General features: G+C 37.9%; 1 protein-coding gene across 1 annotated transcript in view; it reads right to left on the bottom strand.

Annotated features, from left to right (window-relative positions):
• The window catches only part of PMS1 (PMS1 homolog 1, mismatch repair system component), an 87,365-nt gene extending 67,519 nt beyond the window's left edge, over window positions 1-19,846 (bottom strand). The window contains exons 1-3 of the mRNA XM_021702698.2: window positions 19,791-19,846; window positions 14,736-14,887; window positions 3,936-4,118 (exon numbers count right to left, since the gene is read on the bottom strand). Of these exons, the coding sequence (XP_021558373.1) occupies window positions 3,936-4,118; window positions 14,736-14,867 (315 nt within the window). The 5' untranslated portion in view covers window positions 14,868-14,887; window positions 19,791-19,846. The remainder of the gene's footprint in view (window positions 1-3,935; window positions 4,119-14,735; window positions 14,888-19,790) is intronic.
• Between the last annotated feature and the right edge of the window lie 1,029 nt (window positions 19,847-20,875).

Here is a 20,875-nt window from a genome sequence, read left to right as displayed (position 1 = left end):
GGTCCACTACTACTACCAGGATCCCTTCCAGTTCTAGATTTTTTGATGATGCTTTAGCTTTCAGAAACAATCCAACCCAAATCATCATCATAAAATCTATGACAAAATAATACATACTGTAAGATTTCATTTACATCAAGTTTAAGAACAGGTAGAACTAATCTGTATTGATAGAGGTCAGAATAGCTGTTACCTATTGGGAGGGAGCATGAGAGAAACTTCAGGGGTGCTGATCATGGTATGTATCTTGACCTTGAGTCCATATATGTAAAATATACACACATGTATCTATGTGTGGTTTTCCCAAAGATTTACAAGAAAAAGAGATTACATAAAATGCTGTTAATATTTTGTAAGAGAAACACGTGACATTATAATGTGTAAACTGAATATAATTTTTAAAAAGTTTACAGCCATATATTATTCTGGTAGTTTGACAATTCCTTTATTCCTCCTGTAATTCTGATAAATTATTTTAAGTATATATACTCAAGGCATTCAAATGCCTCAAAAATGAAACAAAAGACAAAATGATAAACTTGGATATCAACTGGGCTAAGTAATCAAATAAACAAAATAGAGTACCACTGTACAGAGACTTGAAAAACTGCCGTTTAAAATCAGAACTACAGTAAAGATTTGGATAAATCATACGGCTTATTACCATGTATGTTAAAAGACTAAGTATAGTGCTGCCACCTAGGAGACAAAGCTGATAATAACCAATTTCAGTTCTGAAAGGTTATATACATCTTACAGAAAATACAGAAATGCCTTTTTGTTTGTTTATTCATTTGTGGGTTTTTTCTTCTCCCCCTTAGATTCCACCTCTGAATGAAAGGAGATAATGGCTTCCAATTATATGGACTGAATAAGTCATGGGACATAAGAGGCACAGCATAAGGAATATAATCAATGATACTGTAATAGCAATATATCAAGACATGTTAGGGGCGCCTGGGTGGCTCAGTTGGTTGAGCGACTGCCTTCGGCTCAGGTCATGATCCTGGAGTCCTGGGATCGAGTCCCGCATCGGGCTCCCTGCTCGGCAGGGAGTCTGCTTCTCCCTCTGACCCTCCTCCCTCTCATGCTCTCTGTCTCTCATTCTCTCTCTCTCAAATAAATAAAATCTTAAAAAAAAAAAAAAAAAAAAAGACATGCTAGCTACAGTTGTAGTGAACACAGCATAATGTATAAACTTGTCAAATCACTATATTGTGTATCTGAAACTAGTGTGTCAACTACATTAAAATAAAAAAATTAATTTTTGAAAACCTAGAAATGCTAAATTATATATTATTCAACAATACTCTGCCAAAATATACCTTAAAGACTACCAAGTTTGGACAACAGCTAAAGAAATCGAATAATTATGTTCTCAAATAAATTACATGATTTCTGGGGTGCCTGGCTGGCTCAGTTGGTTAAGCCTTCGGGCCTTTGGCTCAGGTCATGATCCCAGGGTCCTGGGATGGAGCCCCATGTCAGGCTCTCTGCTCAGCTGGAAGCCTGCTTCTGCCTGCCACTCTGCCTGCTTGTGCTTCCTCCCTCTCTGTCAAATAAATAAATAAAATCTTAAAAAAAAAAAAAATTACATGATTTCTAAAATAGCAACCAAGAGCTCACACAATAGTATGTGCTAGTACTGGGAGTTTCAGAGGTTCCCTGGTACAAATCTGAACCCATTTAAAAAGCAAACACTTTCTACAAGATCCCAGGGCTGTAGGTTCCCAGATACATAGTCTCTAGGGAGAAAGATGGGCAATGCCCAGTTAGATGTACCCTCTACTTGCTCTTCCCTAAAATATATTTGGAGACTCAGTGAACTCTAAAATAAAGTAAGTGCTGAGACAGAAAGGGAAGCACAGAAAGCACAGAGTATGCAAGATTTTGGATAGAGGTTTTAAGCAGAATGCACTTAAGGAGAAGTCCTTTCCTCCTTTAGCAATGTCTGAACATCTGGATTCTTCTTTTTATTTATTTATCTGAGAGAGAGAAAGAGCGTGCATGCACAAGTGGGTTTGTACACACATGCACGTTGTGGGGGGGGGGACAGGGGTGAGGAGACGGAGAGAAAATCTGAAGCAGACTCCTGGCTCAGCACCAAGCCCGACAAACACTGGGTTGCATCTCACAACAGCGAGATTACAATCTGAGCCGAAACTAAGAGTCCGACGTTTAACCAGCTGAGCCACCCATGGGCCCCTGAACATCTGGATTCTAACACATAAGGGCCCCTAGTCTACCTCTGTACTAGAACATCAAACTCTCCCACTTTAAACTCCACCCCCTCCCCACCCACAATTTTTCTTTGTTACTTAGGCATCACCTTACAGAGCTCCAAAAGAGAAAACTGAATACTGAGCAGGGACTCTTTTCACAAAAATGGAGAAGACCTACACTCTGCCAGCACTCTAAGGGCAGAAGGAAAGAGAGAAGACCACAATAAGCATGGAGATTATATGACTGCTGTTATATCTGTTACTAAACAGACGTCCAAAGAATGAATGAAAAGAAAGCAAAAATATCTCGTGTACATGGCACTTTTCTGAAACGGTAGGTAAAGTTCTATCATTTCATTGTATCGGAGCATTCTCACCCAAACAGTCGGCCAGAAAAGTACAAATGCAGGGATACGTAGCCAGTGGGCACATACAGTACACAGATACTATCACACTATAAAACACAGCCTAATACACAGAATAATATAGTACAGCACAAAGAAACTAGTGCAGAGTAGTGTGATCAAACATAAATAAGACACATGGAAATGAACAGATCAAGGTTCTAGACAGGCTTTGCCACAAGCTAGTTATGAAATCTAGTGCGGAGGCAGTGAAGTATAATTGGTACTATGCAAACAAGTTAGTCAGGCACTGAACTGAGGGGTTTATAAACACTGAAGGCACCTAACCAGGGTCAGGAGAACAAAGTTCTGGGATCCAATCTGCCTCTGACTAGGTAGGATTAAGAACAAGTCAACTCATATCTCTAGAGCCCAATCTATCTGTATTGACTAGAATGGTATTTCCAAAGTGGGTTCCACAGCACAGTAACAAAACAACAGTGATATGCTTATCAATAAAAGGGTTTCATAGTCAAGTACATGCAGGGAAATGTAACTACTATAAACCACCAACCTTAGAGATTCACAATGCACTTTAGTATAGTAAAATCTCTGAGAAGAGCTTATAATTAAGATAATCTGTTTAATTTTACTTAATACGTTTTTTTTCCCCAAGCCAGTGGGTCACTGAAGTATTTTTTCCTTCTATAAATATTAACATTGTAAAACACACTTTGCCATTCCTCAAAAAATCAGAATTACCATATGATCCAGCAATTCCACTTCTAAGTATATACACAAAAGAAGCAAAAGCAGGGACTTCAATAGACATTTGCACACCCACATTCACAGCAGCATTATTCATGATAGCAAAAAGGTAGAAACATCCCAAATGTCCATCAACACATAAAAGGATAAACAAAATATGACTTATACATACTAGAAGATCATTCAGCCTTAAGAAGGAATAAAATTCTGATACATGTTACCTTGAAGACATTTTGCTAAATGAAATAAGCCTGACACAAAAGGACAAATATTATATGACTCCATTAGTCAAATTCAGAGACAGAAAGTAGAATACAGATTGGAGGTGGGGAAGGATAATGGGGACTTATCGTTTAATGAGCACAAAGTTTCAGTTTGCAATGATGAATAACTTCTGGAGATGGATGGCAGTGATGGCTACATGCACTTAAAGCCACTGAACTGTACACTTAAAAATGGTTTAAATGATAAATTTTATGTATACTCTACCACAATAAAAAAAAAAATCCACACTCTTTGCCAAAAACTGGGTTCATTTTCTCTTAATGCTACCATTCTGTGATTATGAAATCACTAAAGAAGTCAATATAAATTACCTTACCTCAGCTACACAACAAATTGATCCCAAGGCTTCTCCACGAAAACCGTAAGTTGTCAAATTTTCAAGATCTTCATGACTACTTATTTTTGAAGTATAGTATTTTATTGCCATTACAGGTGCATCAATGGCCTTGATACCCTCACCATTGTCTCGCACCTCAATTTTATCAAATCCATAGTTCTCCTATAAAAAGAGAATACTTTTAGTATATAAAGACAGTAAACTTGTTGTGCATTAGAAACAGAAAGAAACACAAGAGAAACAATCATGTCATTTATTTTTTATGGAATCTTAAGAAAGAGTTCAAATTCCTAACTCTATTAATTATTCCTAATTAATTAATTCCTAACTATGATACAATGGGCAAGTCCCTTGTTTTCCCTGGACTCAGATTCAACTCTAAAAAAAGGAAGTCAGTCTAATCTTTAAGGTTTCCTTCAATTGTTTCAGCATCATGGATACTTGTGTTTAAATTCATTTAAACTTGACTAAGAAAATTCTACTAAATTATATATACTTTTGCATATATAATCTCTCAAAAAAACCAAAACAGAATACTATCACCATCAGCACCTGGTTCTACCCACTAAGAGTCTAGCAATTAACATTATTCATCCTGATTTTTAATACTTTCTTCCTTTAACAACGTATTGCTTTCCTAAGAATTTTAAATATTTACTACATTATGACTTTCTAAAGTTCTTGCAAATAGAGAACAGAAAAATGCTAATATACTAATTTGGCAATCTCTGTGAGGTCTTTATTTGAAAAATGAGGGCAAAAAAAAACCCCAAACTCAATTCACAGCTTAGTATTTGTAGTCTAATTCTAGTATGCATATATAAAAAAACAAAATCTAAATTCCCATCGAGATCTTCCTATAATTACAATGACTCTAGTATTTAAAAATAATACATTTATAATAACCTAAATTTATATAATTCTGTATGTGTCAGTACTTTTTAGGTCAGTTAGATATGCAAGGTATTGAAGGGAAACCTTACTTAAGATTTAGTTCCTCATCTCTCTCTCAGTCAAAAATTAACATCCTGGAAACAGTTTGGCTGCTTCATTTTATAGAAAAATCATCAACTACAGAAACACAAATCTTGCAATACAAAAAAGAACACAAGGCATCTGAGTAAAATAACACAAAGATCTGTTTAAATTTTTAAATTATATCAACTTTAATTAACTAATTATGAAAACATTCCTAGTCAGGACAGTTATTATTATATGTAATCATAATAAAACAGGTCTTACTATATAAGCAAAATAATTGTTTATTTTAAAACTCTGCAAAGCAGAAACTGGTAAATATCAAGACACTAAAATACAAAGCCAGATAAAAATGTATACTTTACTTTTATAAGAGGGCTTCCATTGGCTTTCTAACAATATTTTTGTGTTTTTTTAAGATTTTATTTATTTATTTGACAGAGAGAGAGAGAGCACATACAGGTGGAATAGCAGGCAGAGGGAGAGGGAGAAGCAGGCTCCCCGCCGAGAAGGGAGTCCAATGCGGGGCTTGATCCCAGGACCCTTGGATCATGACCTGAGCCGAAGGCAGTCACTTAACCAACTAAGCCACCCAGGCGCCCCTCTAACAATATTTTTAAAAACATGTTTTTCTTCCAGAGAGCTTTAAGAACAAGATATATGTCTGCCTACCTAAGTAAGATTCATAAGTGAAATCTACCAAATTATCTAATCCTATTTATTATCTATTGTATTCTAATCAGACTGTACTATATGAAATGTCTAAAAAAAATAAGTTGCTTTCTTTGGGTTTAATACATTTCCATGTTTATAGAGCTTACAATACAGTTGACCCTTGAACATAGGGGATTTGGGGTGTTGACTCCCACATCACCAAAAATCCATGTATAACTTTGACTCCTCAAAAACTTAATAGCTTACTATTTTTCAAAAATTTTAATTCTGGCGTAGTTAACATAGTGTTATATTAGTTTCAGGTGTATAATATAGTGATTCAAAAGTTCCATATATTACTCAATGCTCAACAAGGTAAGTGTACTCTTAATCCCATTCACCTATTTCACCATCCCCACAGCCACCTCCCCTCTAGTAATCATCTGTCTGTTTTCTGTAGTTGACAGTCCATTTCTTGGTTTGTCTTTTTTTTCCCCTTTGCTCCTTTGTTTTGTCTCCGAAATTCCACATATGAATAAAATCATATGGAATTCTCTTTCCCTTATTTCGCTTAGCATTATACTCTCTAGCTCCACCCACACTGTTGCAAATGGCAAGATTTCATTCCTTTTTTATGGTTGAATAATATTCCATTGTATTTATACACCACTTCTTTATCCATTCATCCATAAATGCACAGTTGGGCTGCTTCCATAATTTGGCTATTATAAATAATGCTGCTATAAACATAAGGGTGCATGTATCCCTTTGAATTAGTGTTTTCGTATTCTTTGGGTAAATACCCAGTAGTACAGCAAGTGAATCATAGGGTAGTTCTATTTTTAACTTTTTGATAACCTTCATACTGTTTTCCATGGTGGCTGTACCAGTTTGCATTCCCACCAACACTGTAAGAGGGTTCCTTTTTTCCACATCCTTGCCAATATCTTTTGCCTCTTGTTTTTTAGATTTTGGCCATTCTGACAGGTGTGAGGTGCTATCTCATTGCAGTTTTGATTCTCATTTTTCTGATGATGAGTGATGTGAACAGCTTTTTAGGTCTGTTAGCCATCTGGATGTCTTCTTTGGAAAAAATGTCTGTTCATGCCTTCTGCCCATTTTTTAACTGGATTATTTGGGTCTTGCGGTATTGAGTTGTATCAGTTCTTTATGTATTTTGACTACTAACCGTTTACCGGAAATGTCATTTGCAAGATCTTCTCCCATTCTGTAGGTTGTCTTTTATTGTTTCCTTTGCTTTTTTTTTATTGTGATGTAGTCCCAATTATTGTGATGTAATCCAAATACTTTATTCTTACTTTTATTTCCCTTGTATCAGGAGACATATCTAGAAAAATGTTGTTATGGCCAAAGTCAAATTACTCCTGTGTGCTCTTCTAGGATTTTACGGTTTCAGGTCTCACATTTAGGTCCTTTATCTATACTGAGTTTATTTTTGTGTATGGTGTAAGAAAGTGGTCTAGTTTCATTCTTTTCCATGTTGCTGTCCAGTTTTCCCAACACCCATTGTTGAAGAGACTGTATTTTTCCCATTGCATGTTCTTGACTCCTTTGTGGAAGATTAACTGACCATGTAACTGTGGATTTACTGCTGGGTTTTCTATTCTTTATTTTTTTTATTTTTAAAGATTTTATTTATTTATTTGACAGAGAGAGACACAGCGAGAGAGGGAACACAAGCAGGAGGAGTGGGGGGAGGGGAGAAGCAGGCTTCCCGCCAAGCAGGGAGCCTGATGCGGGGCTCGATCCCAGGACTCTGGGATCAGGACCTGAGCCGAAGGCAGACGCTTAACAACTGAGCCACCCAGGCGCCCCGGTTTTCTATTCTGTTCCACTGATCCATATGTCTATTTTTGTGCCAGTATCATACTGGTGGTTTTTTTTTAATTTTTATTTTTTTTAATTATTAACATATAATGTATTATTTGTTTCAGGGGTACAGGTCTGTGATTCATCAGTCTTACACAATACACAGCACTCACCACAACACATATCCTCCCCAATACTGTTTTGATTACTACAGCTTTGTAGTATAACTTGAAGTCTGGAATTGTGATACCTCTAGTTTTTTCAAGATTGCTTTGGCTATTTGGGGTCTTTAGGGGTTCCATACAAATGTTAGGATTCTTTGTTCTAGTTCTGTGAAAAATGCTGTTGGTATTTTGATAGGGATTGCATTAAATGTGTAGATTGCTTTGGGTACAATTTTAACAATATTTGTTCTCCCAACCCATGAGCATGGAACGTCTTCCATTTCTTTGTATTGTCTTCAATTTCCTAGGTACTTTATTATTTTGGTGCAGTTGTAAAAGGGATTGTTTTCTTAATTTCTTTCTGCTGCTTCACTATTAGTATACAGAATGCAACAGATTTCTGTATGTTGTGTATTATGTGACTTGACTAAATTCATTTACTAGTCCTAGTAGTTTTTTGGTGAAGTCTTTAGGGTTTTCTATATACATTATCATGTTATCTGCAATCCAAAGCAATTTGGATGCCTTTTATTCCTTTTTGTTGTCTGACTGCTATGGCTAGGACTTCCTGGAAATAGGCTGAATAACAGTGGTGGGAGTAGACACCCTTGTCTTTTTCCTAACCTTAAGGGAAAAGCTGTTTTTCACCACTGAGTATGATGGCAGCTGTAGGTTTTTCATATATGACCTTTATTATGTTGAGGTATGCTCCCTCTAAACCTACGTTGTTGAGGGTTCTTATCATGAATGGATGTTGTTCTTTGTTCAATGCTTTTCTGCAACTATTAAAATGATTTTTGTCCTTTCTCTTATTGATGTATCACATTGATTGATTTGCAAGTATTGAAAAACCCTTGCAACCCAGGAATAAATCCCACTTGATTGTGGTGAATGATTTTCTTAATGTATTATTGTATTTAGTTTACTAAGAGTCTGTTGAGGATTTTTGTATCTATGTTCATCAGAGATGGTGGTCTGTAGTTCTCCTTAATTGTGATGTCTTTATCTGGTTTTGGTATCAGGGTAATGGTGGCCTCATAGAATGAATTTGGAAGTTTTCCTTCCTCTTCTATTTTGTCAAATAGTTTGAGAAGAATAAGTCCTAACTCTTCTTCAAATGTTTGATAGAATTCTGCTGTGAAGCCGGCTCATTCTTAATTTTTGTTTGTTGGGAGTTTTTTTTATTACTGTTTCAATTTCATTGCTGGTCATCAGTCTATTCAAATTTTCTCTATTTTCCTGTTTCACTTTCTGGTAGTTTATATTTTTCTAGGGATGTATCCATTTCTTCTAGGTTGTCCAATTTGTTGGCATGTAATTTTTCATAATATTCTCTGACAATCCTTTGTTTTTCTGTGGTGTTATTTCTTCTCTTTCATTTATGATTTTGACTTTTTTTTTTTTGACGAGTCTGACTAGAGGTTTAACAATTTTGTTGATCTTTTCTAAAAACCACCTCCTACTTTCATTGTTCCATTACTTTTTTAGTTTCTGTATCATTTATCTCTGCTCTAGTAGTTATTATTTCCTTCTTTCTGCTGGTTTTGGGTTTGTTTGTTCCTTTTCTAGGTCCTTTAGTGTAAGGTTGGTTTACTTGAGATTTTTCTTGCTTCTTGAGGTAGGCCTGTATTGCTATAAACTTCCCTCTTAGACTGATTTTTGCTTCATCCCAAAGATTTTGAAGCATTACATTTTCTTTTGTCTCTATATACTTTTTTTATTTCTTCTTTGATTTCGTGGTTGACCCATTCATTGTTTGGTAGCATATTATTTAACCTCCATGTATCTGTGCTCTCTCCAGATTGTTTCTTGTGGCTGATATCTAGTTTCAGTGCATTATGGTCAGAAAAGATGCATAGTATATGACTGATCTTTTTGAATTTGTTGAGACTTGTTCTGTGGCCTAATATGTGATCTATTCTGGAGAATGTTTCATGCACACTTACAAAGAATGTGTATTGTTTTAGGATGGAACGTACTGCATATATCTGTTAAATCCAATGTATCCAATGTATCATTCAAAGCCACTATTTCCTAGTAGATTACCTGTCCATTGATATAAGTGGGGTGTTTAAGTCCCCTACTATTATTGTATAAATGTTGATTAGTTCCTTTCTGCTTATTAAAGGATATTAAACTGTTTTATGCATTTGGGTGCATAAATATTTACAATTGTTATCTCTTCTTATTGGATTGTTCCTTTATGATTATATAGTGTCCTTTGCCTCTTGTTACCATCTTTGTTTTAAAGTCTATTTTGTCTGGGGTGCCTGGGTGGCTCAATCGGTTAAGCATCTGCCTTCAGCTCGGGTCATGATCTCAGGGTCCTGGGATCGAGCCCCACATCAGGCTCCCTGCTCAGCAGGGAGCTGCTTCTCCCTCTCCCTCTGCCTGCTGTTCCCCCTGCTTGTTTTCTCTAATAAAGAAATAAAATCTTAAAAAAGAAAAAACAACTCTATTTTGTCCAATATAAGTATTGCAACCCCAGCTTTCTCTTGACATACATTTGTATGAAAAATGCTTCTCCATCCCCCACTTTCATTCGACAAGTGCTTTTAGGTCTGAAATGAGTCTCTTATGCAGCATATAGATGGGTCTTGGTTTATTGTCTATTCCATCACCCTGTGTCTTTTGATTGGAACATTTAATCCATTTACATTCAAAATAATTATTGATATATATTTATTGCCATTTCGGTACTTGTTTTGTAGCTTTTTTCTGATGCTTTCTTCTCTTGCTCTCTTTCAAGGTATGCTGGCTTTCTTTAATGATATACTGGGGTTCCTTTCTCTTTGTTTTTTGCATATCTATTACTGGTTTTTGATTTGTGATTACCATTGGTCCGTACATAACATTTTCTGCATATAGCAATCTATATTAAGTGGATGGTCATTAAATTTGAACCCATTCTTTACTTCTTCCCCCCCCCAATGTTATAGATATACTGTATCATATTTTACATCCTTTTGTGAATACCTTGACTGATTTTTACAGACATACTTATTTTTACTGCTTTAGTGCTTCCTACTTTTTTTTACTCCTACTGCTTTAGTGCTTCTTACTTTTTTTTTACTCCTACTTAGGGTCTTTCCTTCCCACTCAGAGTCCCCTTTAACATTTCTTGAAGGGCTGGTTTAGTGGTCATGAATTCCTTTAACTTTTGTCTGGGAAACTCCTTATTTCTCCTCCTATTCTGAATGATTGCTTCGATGGATAGAGTACTCTTAGCTACAGGTCTTTTCCTTTCAGCACTTTGAATATATCATGCCACTCCCTTCTGGCCTGCAAAGTTTCTGCTGAAAAATTCACTGATAGGCTTATGGGGTTTCTCTTGTATGTAACTATCTTCTCTTGCTGCTTTTAAGATTCTCTCTTTATCACTACTTTTTGCCATTTTAATTATTATGTGTCTTGGTGTGTGCGTCCTTGGGTTGATTTTGTTAGGGGCTTTCTGTGCCTCCCAGATCTGGATCTCTGTTTCCTTCCTCAGATTAGGGACATTTTCGGCTTTATTTCTTCAAATAAATTTTCTTCCCCCTTTTCTCTCTCTTCTTCTTCTGGGATCCCTATAATGCAAACGTTATTATTCTTGATGGAGTAACTGAGTTCCCTAAATCTATTCTTATTCTGCATATTTTTCTCTCTCACCTGTTCAGTTTGATCACCTTCCATTATTCTGTGTTCCAGTTTGCTAATTTGCTCCTCTGCATCCTCTAGCTTATTATTCCATCTAGTTATTTTTAATTCCATTTATTGTGTTCTTCATCCATGGTTCTTTTTTATCTCTTTGTTAAGGATCTCATTGATGGGGGCACCTGGGTGGCTCAGTTGTTAAGCGTCTGCCTTCGGCTCAGGCCGTGGTCCCAGGGCCCTGGGATCAAGCCCTGCATCGGGCTCCCTGCTCAGCAGGAAGCCTGCTTCTCCCTCTCCCACTCCCCCTGCTTGTGTTCTCTCTCTTGCTGTGTCTCTCTCTGTCAAATAAATAAATAAAATCTTAAAAAAAAAAAAGGACCTCACTGATGTCCTCCATGATTTTCTCAAGTCCAGTGAGTACATTTATGATCATTACTTTAAATTCTCCATCAGGCATATTACTTATATCTGTTTCTCTTAGGTTTTGTACTGCGGTTGGCCCTATTCTTTCATTTGGGACATATATCCTCTGTCTCCTCATTGTATCTAATTCTCTGTGTCTGTTTCTGTGTGTTAGGCATGTCATCTCTGTCTACTGCTGTTGAAAGTAATGGCCTTATGAAGAAGTCCTATAGTGTCCTGTAGTGCAGTGTCCCCTGCTCACCAGAACCTGGCACTTCAGGGGGTGCCCTGCTGTTGTGTCCTGGCCACTTTTTCCTTCACTGCAGTGTTCTGCAGAGACTCTCTTTGTCTAGTGTGGGCACGGTTTGGTCCCCGGCTGGGGTTGGGTGTGCAGTTTTAACAAAATGAGTGCTGGTCTGCTGCAAAATGAGACCTGCCGCCTCTGCCGGACTGGGTACCGCAAAGTGCATGGGTTGGGAGATGTGGTGTTAGGAAGATCTGCACTAGTCTTCTAGGGGAGGGGACTCAAAATTCAGGGACTGAGGCATATGTAACCGGGAAGGGTGGATCTGTTCAAGCATGGCATTGGGGAGGTGGGGAGGACTTGGTGTAAGCAGTTAGGTAGTGTCAGTGCTATGGTGGTTCTCACAGGTGGCCGTGTGTTTATGCTGGGGGGGGGGGATGGGAGAGAAATGGTGTCTGCCCACTCCTTCGTTCCTGAAGAGTCCCTCCGTGATCCATGACCTCCGGGACATGCTCTGAAATGAGTAAACTACTGTCCCTCCCATTTTCAAACTGCTGCTTCTAAGCTATAAATCTGAGGGCTATTTGTTGTGCTCTCTTTAAGGGCAGGGATTCGGCTTCCTATTACCCTCCAGACTCTCCCAGAATGGAGCCTGATTTTAAAAATTCCAGGCTTGAACACCTGCTGGTTTTAAGAATTCATGAAATTGAGCCCCTCTGGCTTTCAAAGCTAAATATGGGGATTCATCTTCCCCATGCAGGTTCCCTAGTGTGACATAGTTTGTTTCTCTCCCCTTTCCATGGAACTGCTGCTTTCTCCCCTCCATGTAACACCATGGTCTGTTTCACTTCCCACCGCATTTCTGCCCTTCTTACTCTCTTCGGCATGGCTTCTTCTCTACCTTTGGTTGTGGAGTTTGTTCTGCCAGACTTCAGGTCTTTTCTGGGTTATTTACACTGATGTGAGTGTTATCTAGTTGTATCTGTGGAACAAGGTGAGCTTAGGGTCCTCTTAGTCCACCATCTTCCCAGCCTCTTTTTTTTTTCCCCAACAAATGAAAGTTTTTATTTGCATGGCCAATTATCATCTGTACTCTTTGCAACTTTAATATCCCTTTAACAGGTTCCAAGCTTTTGTTGCACAGGGAATAAAAGCTGCAACACTGAAAACTTCCTTCAACAGCCACTCCCACAACACCTAAACATGAAACATGGAACAAATGACAACAGCACAAACAGAAGTACTAAGTTCCACCATTCAACAGTTCATTGGAAATGGAGATAGCTCATCTGTACTCATTCTGTGATGCTTCCCAGCCTCTTCCTAATAGGCTACTATTGACTAGAAGCCTTACCAATAACACAGAAAGTCTGCTAACACATATTTTGTATATGTATTATATACTATATTCTTACAATAAACTTTAAAAAAAGAAAATGTTATTAAAAAACCATAAGGAATAGAAAATACATTTACATTACTGTGCTGACCAAAAAAAAATCCACGTCAAAGTAGATTCATGCAGTTCAAACCTGTGCTGTTCAAGGGCCAAATGTATATTATTTAAAACAAATATAGGTTTGGTATGGTATAGAACAGCTGTTCTCAGCATCAACTAGAAACCTGCTGCAAATATAAATTCTTGGGCCCCACCTAAAATCTGAAATTCTAGGCCCAGTAACTGTTTTAATAAATTCCCTGAAGTATTCTGATGCACCCAAATGTTATTAGAACTACTAGCATAAAGCAAAGATCTTGAATGGGTTTTAGAAACAGAAAGATCTGAACTGCAATCTCAGATTCACTACTTACTAATTATAGGACTTTGGGCAGGTTCTCAAAACCTTCATTATTGTAAAAAAAAAAAAAAAAAGGTATAGTAGTATAAATCACAGAGTTTTTGTAAGGAGCAACTGCAACTACATATATATGCATATACATGCATTCTATATATAAGCTATCTCTGTGTATATATATTGAAAAGGTAAGTCTCTTTCCTACAAAGATTTTTTTTTTTTTAAAGATTTTATTTATTTATTTGACAGAGAGAGATACAGCGAGAGAGGGAACACAAGCAGAGGAGTAGTGGGAGAGGGAGAAGCAGGCTTCCCGCCGAGCAGGGAACCCGATGCGGGACTCGATCCCAGGACCCTGGGATCATGACCCAAGCTGAAGGCAGACACTTAATGACTGAGCTACCCAGGCACCCCCCCCACAAAGATTTTTATCGGTATTATTTCTAACTTTGTAATACTGAATGTAAATATCTGATAATTAGAAGATTACCAAAAAATGTATTCTTATATTCACTCAAACAATTTATTCACCATTTATGTACCAGGCACTGGCCAGATATGGAGGACACAAAAATGAAAAAATACAGACCTTACCTCTACAAGCTAGTAGTTTATAATAAGGGAGGGAGACATGCCAACTAATTGTAACAAACCACAAGAAGTGTCATAAGTCATATTAACTCAAATGATTTTATAGCATTTAAGATTTTTTAATGTGAAAATTATGACACAACAAGGGATTTAGTTTTGAAATCAGATTAGGTGGAAAAGATAAAATGCAAATGAGTATAAAACAAATAAATATGAATAACCAAGAATAATTAGTAGAAAATATGGACAAATTAGATCCATGTTTTAGGTGATGGGGTCGTAAAGAATAAGTTTTAGTGCTACTGTAGTATCGATTTAAATTAAAATTTATTTTTAAGATTTTACTCTTAAACAAGACAGAAAATGCAATGTCCTAAAAATAATTGATTAGTACAAAGAAAGAAGAGAAAGGTAATAGATGTAAGGAGAAATCATCTGCCCAGCCCCTTTTTTCTTTAAAGGTATTTGGCTTCTCAGGGACACTCACCAGTTTAACATCTATGCTTGTGGCACCTGCATCCAAGGAGTTTTCAATGAGCTCTTTAACCACACTGACCACTGAAGTGATTATTTGAGAACTTGAAAGGAGGCGCACTGTTGCTGCAGGCAACTGTTTCATTCTAGCTTTTAGTAGAGTAGCTAAAGATAAAATGTAAGTTGTAAAAATAAAAACTGTTAAATATTTCTTTCTTTCTTTCTTTTTTTTTTTTAAAGATTTTATTTATTTATTTGAGACAGAATGAGAGAGAGAGAGCACATTAGAGAGGGGAGGGTCAGAGGGAGAAGCAGGCTCCCTGCCAAGCAGGGAGCCCGATGCGGGACTCGATCCAGGGACTCCAGGATCGTGACCTGAGCCGAAGGCAGTCGCTTTACCAACTGAGCCACCCAGGCGCCCCAAAACTGTTAAATATTTCTAACAGATCTGATAGCAACAACAATAATTAATCGCAGCTCACATTTACTCAACTTCCCACTATGTCAGGCTCTACTGTAAGCACACACAGTATTAAATCATTTATTTAGTACAATATTTTTTAAAATAAGTGGCATTATCACTTCCATTTTATAAGACTGAGGCACAGAGAAGTTAGCTGGTAAATCCATGCTACGGTAATAACTAAAGAGCAGTAAGAAAAATTGTGCTATAACGATATGATATATGATCTACCAGGGTAGGTAGGAATGACCAGGTGATGCTGATCCCCCTGGGATGTGGATAATGTCAGTCAGTCATGAGTCTTAATGGCAATCTCAAAAATCATTAGCCATCTATATGTTTTGGCGAATTACAATGTCTTTTTGAATTATTACTTTACTGGAGTTAGGGTACCTAGACCCTAGCATTACTGTTAACCTAAACTAGTCAGACATCAGACACATCACACAGCTCTATCTTCTATACTACTGTGCCTAAAATATCATTCTAATCATGTGGCTCCCCAAGATAAAGCTCAAATCTCTGTGCTGGCATTCAAAGTCTTTTACATGCAATCCAACCTTACATCCAAAATCTCTCTGCCACTAATTGTTTTAGCGAAAAAAAAAAAAAAAAATCCTTTGTCTAAAACGCTTTCAAACAAAAAAACAAACAAAAAAATCTCATATGGAAATCCCACGTGTAAAACATGCAGGGAGCGTGTTTACTTTTGCCTTAATGCTTAATTTCAGAAAAGATTTCAGGATAATAAAAACACTAGGTTGACAACATGAAATTCCTCTACAGATTCAAGACAAAAAAATGGGGAGGAGGGGAACCCTAGGTACTTCTTTAATTTACCATGACTCACATGCTCACATGATTTGATCCTATGGAATCTAAATCAAAACAAAACAGCAATGCCAAAGACAATCAAAGTAAAAAGATATCCATTTAGGATTCTTTCTCAGGCAAATTAAGACATAAAACAGCAGAGTCATATAAAAAAATAGGTAAGAAATGGGAGTATAGCCAATATAATAATTACAGAGGAATTTAAGGGATGCATTTCTGGGACGAGATCAACACACTGAGTTCGGAGTGATATTAACTGGTGACAGTTAATAAATATAACTATGTTTTGCTTTGTACAAGGCAAACCTGATCAGCACAGTAGAAAAACATACCAGACTGGAGTCTAAAAAACAGGTTTAGAGGTTCACCTTTAATACATGTAAAATGAAGCAAATCACTTAAATCCCTCTATAAAATCAATTCATCACCTCTATAATTGGAGACAGTGCTTCCTAGGTTTGTTGTGAGGCTCAAATAAGCAAGCACATATAAAATGTTCTGTAGGGGTGCCTGGGTGGCTCAGTTGGTTAAGCATCTGCCTTCTACTCATGTCATGATCCCAGGACCCTGGGACCACGACCCAAGCCGAAGGCAGACGCCCAACAAATGAGCCACCCAGGTGCCCCAGCAATTAACTTCTAATTAAGCTATATATTTGATTTAGTTTTGCGGTACAGTTTTAGGAAGAGTAGCTGTAAACAACTACCTCTCAATAGTTTTTGTGGCTCTCAAGGGCTGGGAGGCTTTTCCAGTCAGGAAAAAGTGTGGACAGGTAGGTTGCTCCACTATTCTACCATTCACACAAATTAGTACTGTCACAAGCAAAAGGCACCCTCTGCATGCTACCCAAGGTTTAGACTGCACACTGGTCTAAGGATATAGAGCTGCACTGTCCAATATCGTAGCCACTAGACAAATGTGACTACTGAGCACTTGAAATGTGGCAACTCCAAATTGAGGTGTTCTAATACACTCTGGGTTTCAAACTTAATATGAAAAAAAAAACTTTTATTAATTTTCTACATTGACTACAAGATGAAATGATATTCTGAATATATCCACTTACCTCAATATATTATTAAAATTAACTTCACTTTTTTTTACTTGTTTTAATGTGACTACGAGAAAATCTAAAATTATATAAATGTGGCACACATTATAGTCCTATTCGACAGTGCTGTATAGAGTAGTGGTTAACAAAGCAGGCTCTGAAATCATATCACTTTCATTATATCCTAGCTCTTAATGCTAACAGTTATATAATGCGAACAAAGTCTAAAACTCAATCATCTAACCTACAAAAACGGAGATAATAATATCATATGATTGTGGTGGGCAGTAAATAAGATAACGAATATAACTTATTACAGTGTTTGGCATACACATGTTAAAGATTCTGGGATACGTGGACTACACTGAGTTTCTTTAAACTCTCAAAGAATAGGTTCCCTACCCCCAACTTCTAATCCCTACTCCCACAGGGGTTAACCCATGGCCTGCAATCAGATTAGGCTTGGGTTCAAGAGGTCTTCTACCTTAGTTTGAGAATGCCAAGGATCTAAGAAAACACTGATCAAACTTTGGGTATAAACCTAGCATCGCGTTATCTTTTACTCTTTCTGAACAATCTCCTTATTAACCTCAGCATTTTTGCCTCATTCTCTACAGTCTCTCTTTCAAAATCTATTTTTACCCCCAGTCCCTAATTTCGTCCCAATATGGATATCAAGGCAGACCATATCATGAACTCTATCTTCACACACATTTACCTCCTCCACCCCACTGTGTCCTCTGGTTTCTTAAAATGTTGACACCTCTGCCCACATTCTTCTTCCCTAACTCCCAGGTCAATGTCTCTTCTCCTAAGAACTTTCACCTAATTTCTGCCCTTAGGCATCTTGACCTTCAAAGCAAAAACAAACAAAAAATTGTTCCTTCAACCCTATTACCCCAATGATTATCTTCTTTCTTTATGAAGCCAAACTAATCTCTAAAACTATATCCCCAACAGAGATCTCTCTCTTTCCACATTAAAACAGGCATTTCTAACAGTGTCAAGGCTACCTCAAGATAATTACCTGCAAAACAGAATTTATCTTCCTGCTCCCCTACCCATACCCTCTACTTCACTTTGCAATTTCCCTTAATAAACACTATTCTTAGTGACTAAGATCAAAAACCTCAATCTTCCTTTGCCAGCAATCCCATACTCTACTCTCCTCCTATCGATCATTCTAGACTCAGTTCCACAGCCACTTGTAACATGGTCCTTTCTGATCACCCAACCAGGAATGATCCTTTCCTCCCCCTACATTCCTAAAGAACTTGGTTTGCATTACTCGTGGAATGTTTATCACACCTGTCCTGACCTGTACAACTTCTGAAAGCAGGCAATTACATATTATTTATTTCTGGATGCAACACAGAATAATCAGAGTACTTCACTCATGACAAGCACTTGGAAGAATACCAATCAAGGGCCACAAAAAAAATTTTTATCAGCACTCCAATGTAAACATTAGGAAGTGTCCTCCTTCCTAGCAAGTCACCACTGCCTTAACTCCTTCCCTTTATAAACTCTATTTTAACTGGCTTCCATATCAGCTCCTATCTCACCTATATCTCCTAACCAGACTTTTTTCTGGACTGCAGGACCTCACTTCCAAGAACCTTCTAAATATCATCATTTAGATAACTTGGAGGAATCTTACACTTAAACATGTCCCAAACCGATCTCAGATCTTTCTCTATTTAACTCTTTTTGTTCCTATATTTGTTTGATAATAAAAATAACAGCTACCATAAGTAACTTTACATATATATATAAAATCCCATTTTAATCCTCACAACAACCCTATCATTCCTCTACCACAAATGAAATTTGAAAGTTGTAAGATCAAGATCACGATTCAAGATCACAAAACTAGTCAGTGACAGATGCACACCTGCATATCTTGGCATGTTTGACTCCAAAGGCCATGCTCATCCAGTCTTACATGGCAAAATTAGAAATCCTGAAGTCATCCTAGAAATTCTCTTCACTTTCTACATCCTGCCACTCAGTCCTATCTATCCTACTACCTAAATATTTCTCAAACTAGTCCTCTCTTCTCTATACCTCTAACCTCTGTTCAGCCCCTGAACATTTCTGCCCTGAAGTACTACAATAACCACCTAATTGATATTTTGCCTCAAATCTCAACCAATGACAGGGTTCTTTCTATATTTAAATCTCATCATGTTGCTATCCTACTTAAGATTTTATAAAGAGTTCCAACTGCTAATCAGGTGAAGTCCAAAATCCTTAACAACTGGATCTCTACCTTTCTGATCTCATCCCACTATTCCCCAAATACACAGTAAACTTGTCATACTACACTTTTAATGTGGTGGCACTCACTCGTTCCTTAGCTCACAAGGTTCTCTTTCTCTACCAAAGACTTCTAACCATCCTTCCGGATTTAGTACAAGTATCACCTCCTCAAGGAAGCCTTTCTTAACTGCTCCAACTTTGACCCCTCCCCACCCCAACAGATTAGGCATTCCTTCCTGGGTATCCCCATAGCACGTTTTCCTTTTTTCCAACCCAAAACTCATCATAGGCTATTTTAACTACTGTTTTTCTGTCTCTTCTTCCTGGCTCAGAGTTGTCTGAGGACAGAGATTTTATATTAATCTCATAACGCTAGCATAACCTGTAGAACATAGCAAGCATTCTACCATATGTGCCAAACGACACCTTTTGAAAAGTGAAAGAGTTATCAGGCTTACATCACGGCACAGAATGTGTGAGACTATCAGGAATCAGTCTTCCTCCGTATTTGCTGGGAGGGAAAGCAAACACTCCTGAAAGAGTACCACCCAGGAAAGTCAGTTAAGGACAACAAGGTACCTAAAAAAGAAGCAGAGAAGTATAGCTATAGGAAAACACAATGAAATAATTTACTTTAAAAACAATAAACGTAACCCAATTGTTTTCAGAGAGCCAACAGAAATGCAAGATACATAGATATAATCAAACTTAACCTACACCAATTTTGAAATATTATTGCAAGTTACTTCAGCAATACAAATCATAAACTTTGTGAACTGCCAAGGTAATGAAATTCGATTTCAAAGATAATTCCAAATAATCTGACCTTTTCTCTCCATTCTCAAATAAGATCAATTTTTGGAATTCACACTTCCTCAGCATGTCATACAGATGCCTCTCTTCAACGTGTGGGTAAACCCAAAATGACACCAGTAAAAATCATGGTTAAGTGAGAGTTTGCCTGCATCACTTGTATGTCGCCACAACATACAATATATACTACATTCACGAGTTATGGCTGTCCGGAGTTAAAATGTCTGCCCGGCAAACAACTTCAAATCCTGCACTCAGACGGTTCTGGGAAATGGGCTGTAACAAAGGCTCAAGCACGATTTAGTTAGGAATGGCCACACCAGAGAGAAACCGACCGAGCCCTGCTTAAACACCGCTCTCCACGCGTGCGCGCCCATGAGCCCGGCTTCGTCCGCTTCCCGCCCCTTCTTCGCGAGGGGGCGGGCGGAGCGGGCAGGGGGCAAGGCTGCCAGTGGCGCTTTCACGGCAAACGGGACAAGTTGAAGGTAAGGGACTCTCGAGACTACGAGAAGATAAGAATGAATGCCCGTTAGGCACACAACACTACCTTCTTGCTCGCGCGAACCATCCACTAGCGGACCGGCCAGCGTCCCGCCGAGCTCACAGGCCCAACCTCGCGGATCCCGGACTCGCCCCCAGCGCGCGACTGGGCGGGCACTAGGCGCGCAGCACTTAGTCCCGCCCTGCCCGGGGAACGTGGGATTGGCGCTGCCCGCAGCCAATGCCTTGG

The sequence above is a fragment of the Neomonachus schauinslandi genome, chromosome 3 (genome assembly GCF_002201575.2).
Source record: "Neomonachus schauinslandi chromosome 3, ASM220157v2, whole genome shotgun sequence".
Classification (NCBI taxonomy): domain Eukaryota; kingdom Metazoa; phylum Chordata; class Mammalia; order Carnivora; family Phocidae; genus Neomonachus; species Neomonachus schauinslandi.
This window is presented reverse-complemented; position numbering and strand designations above follow the sequence as displayed.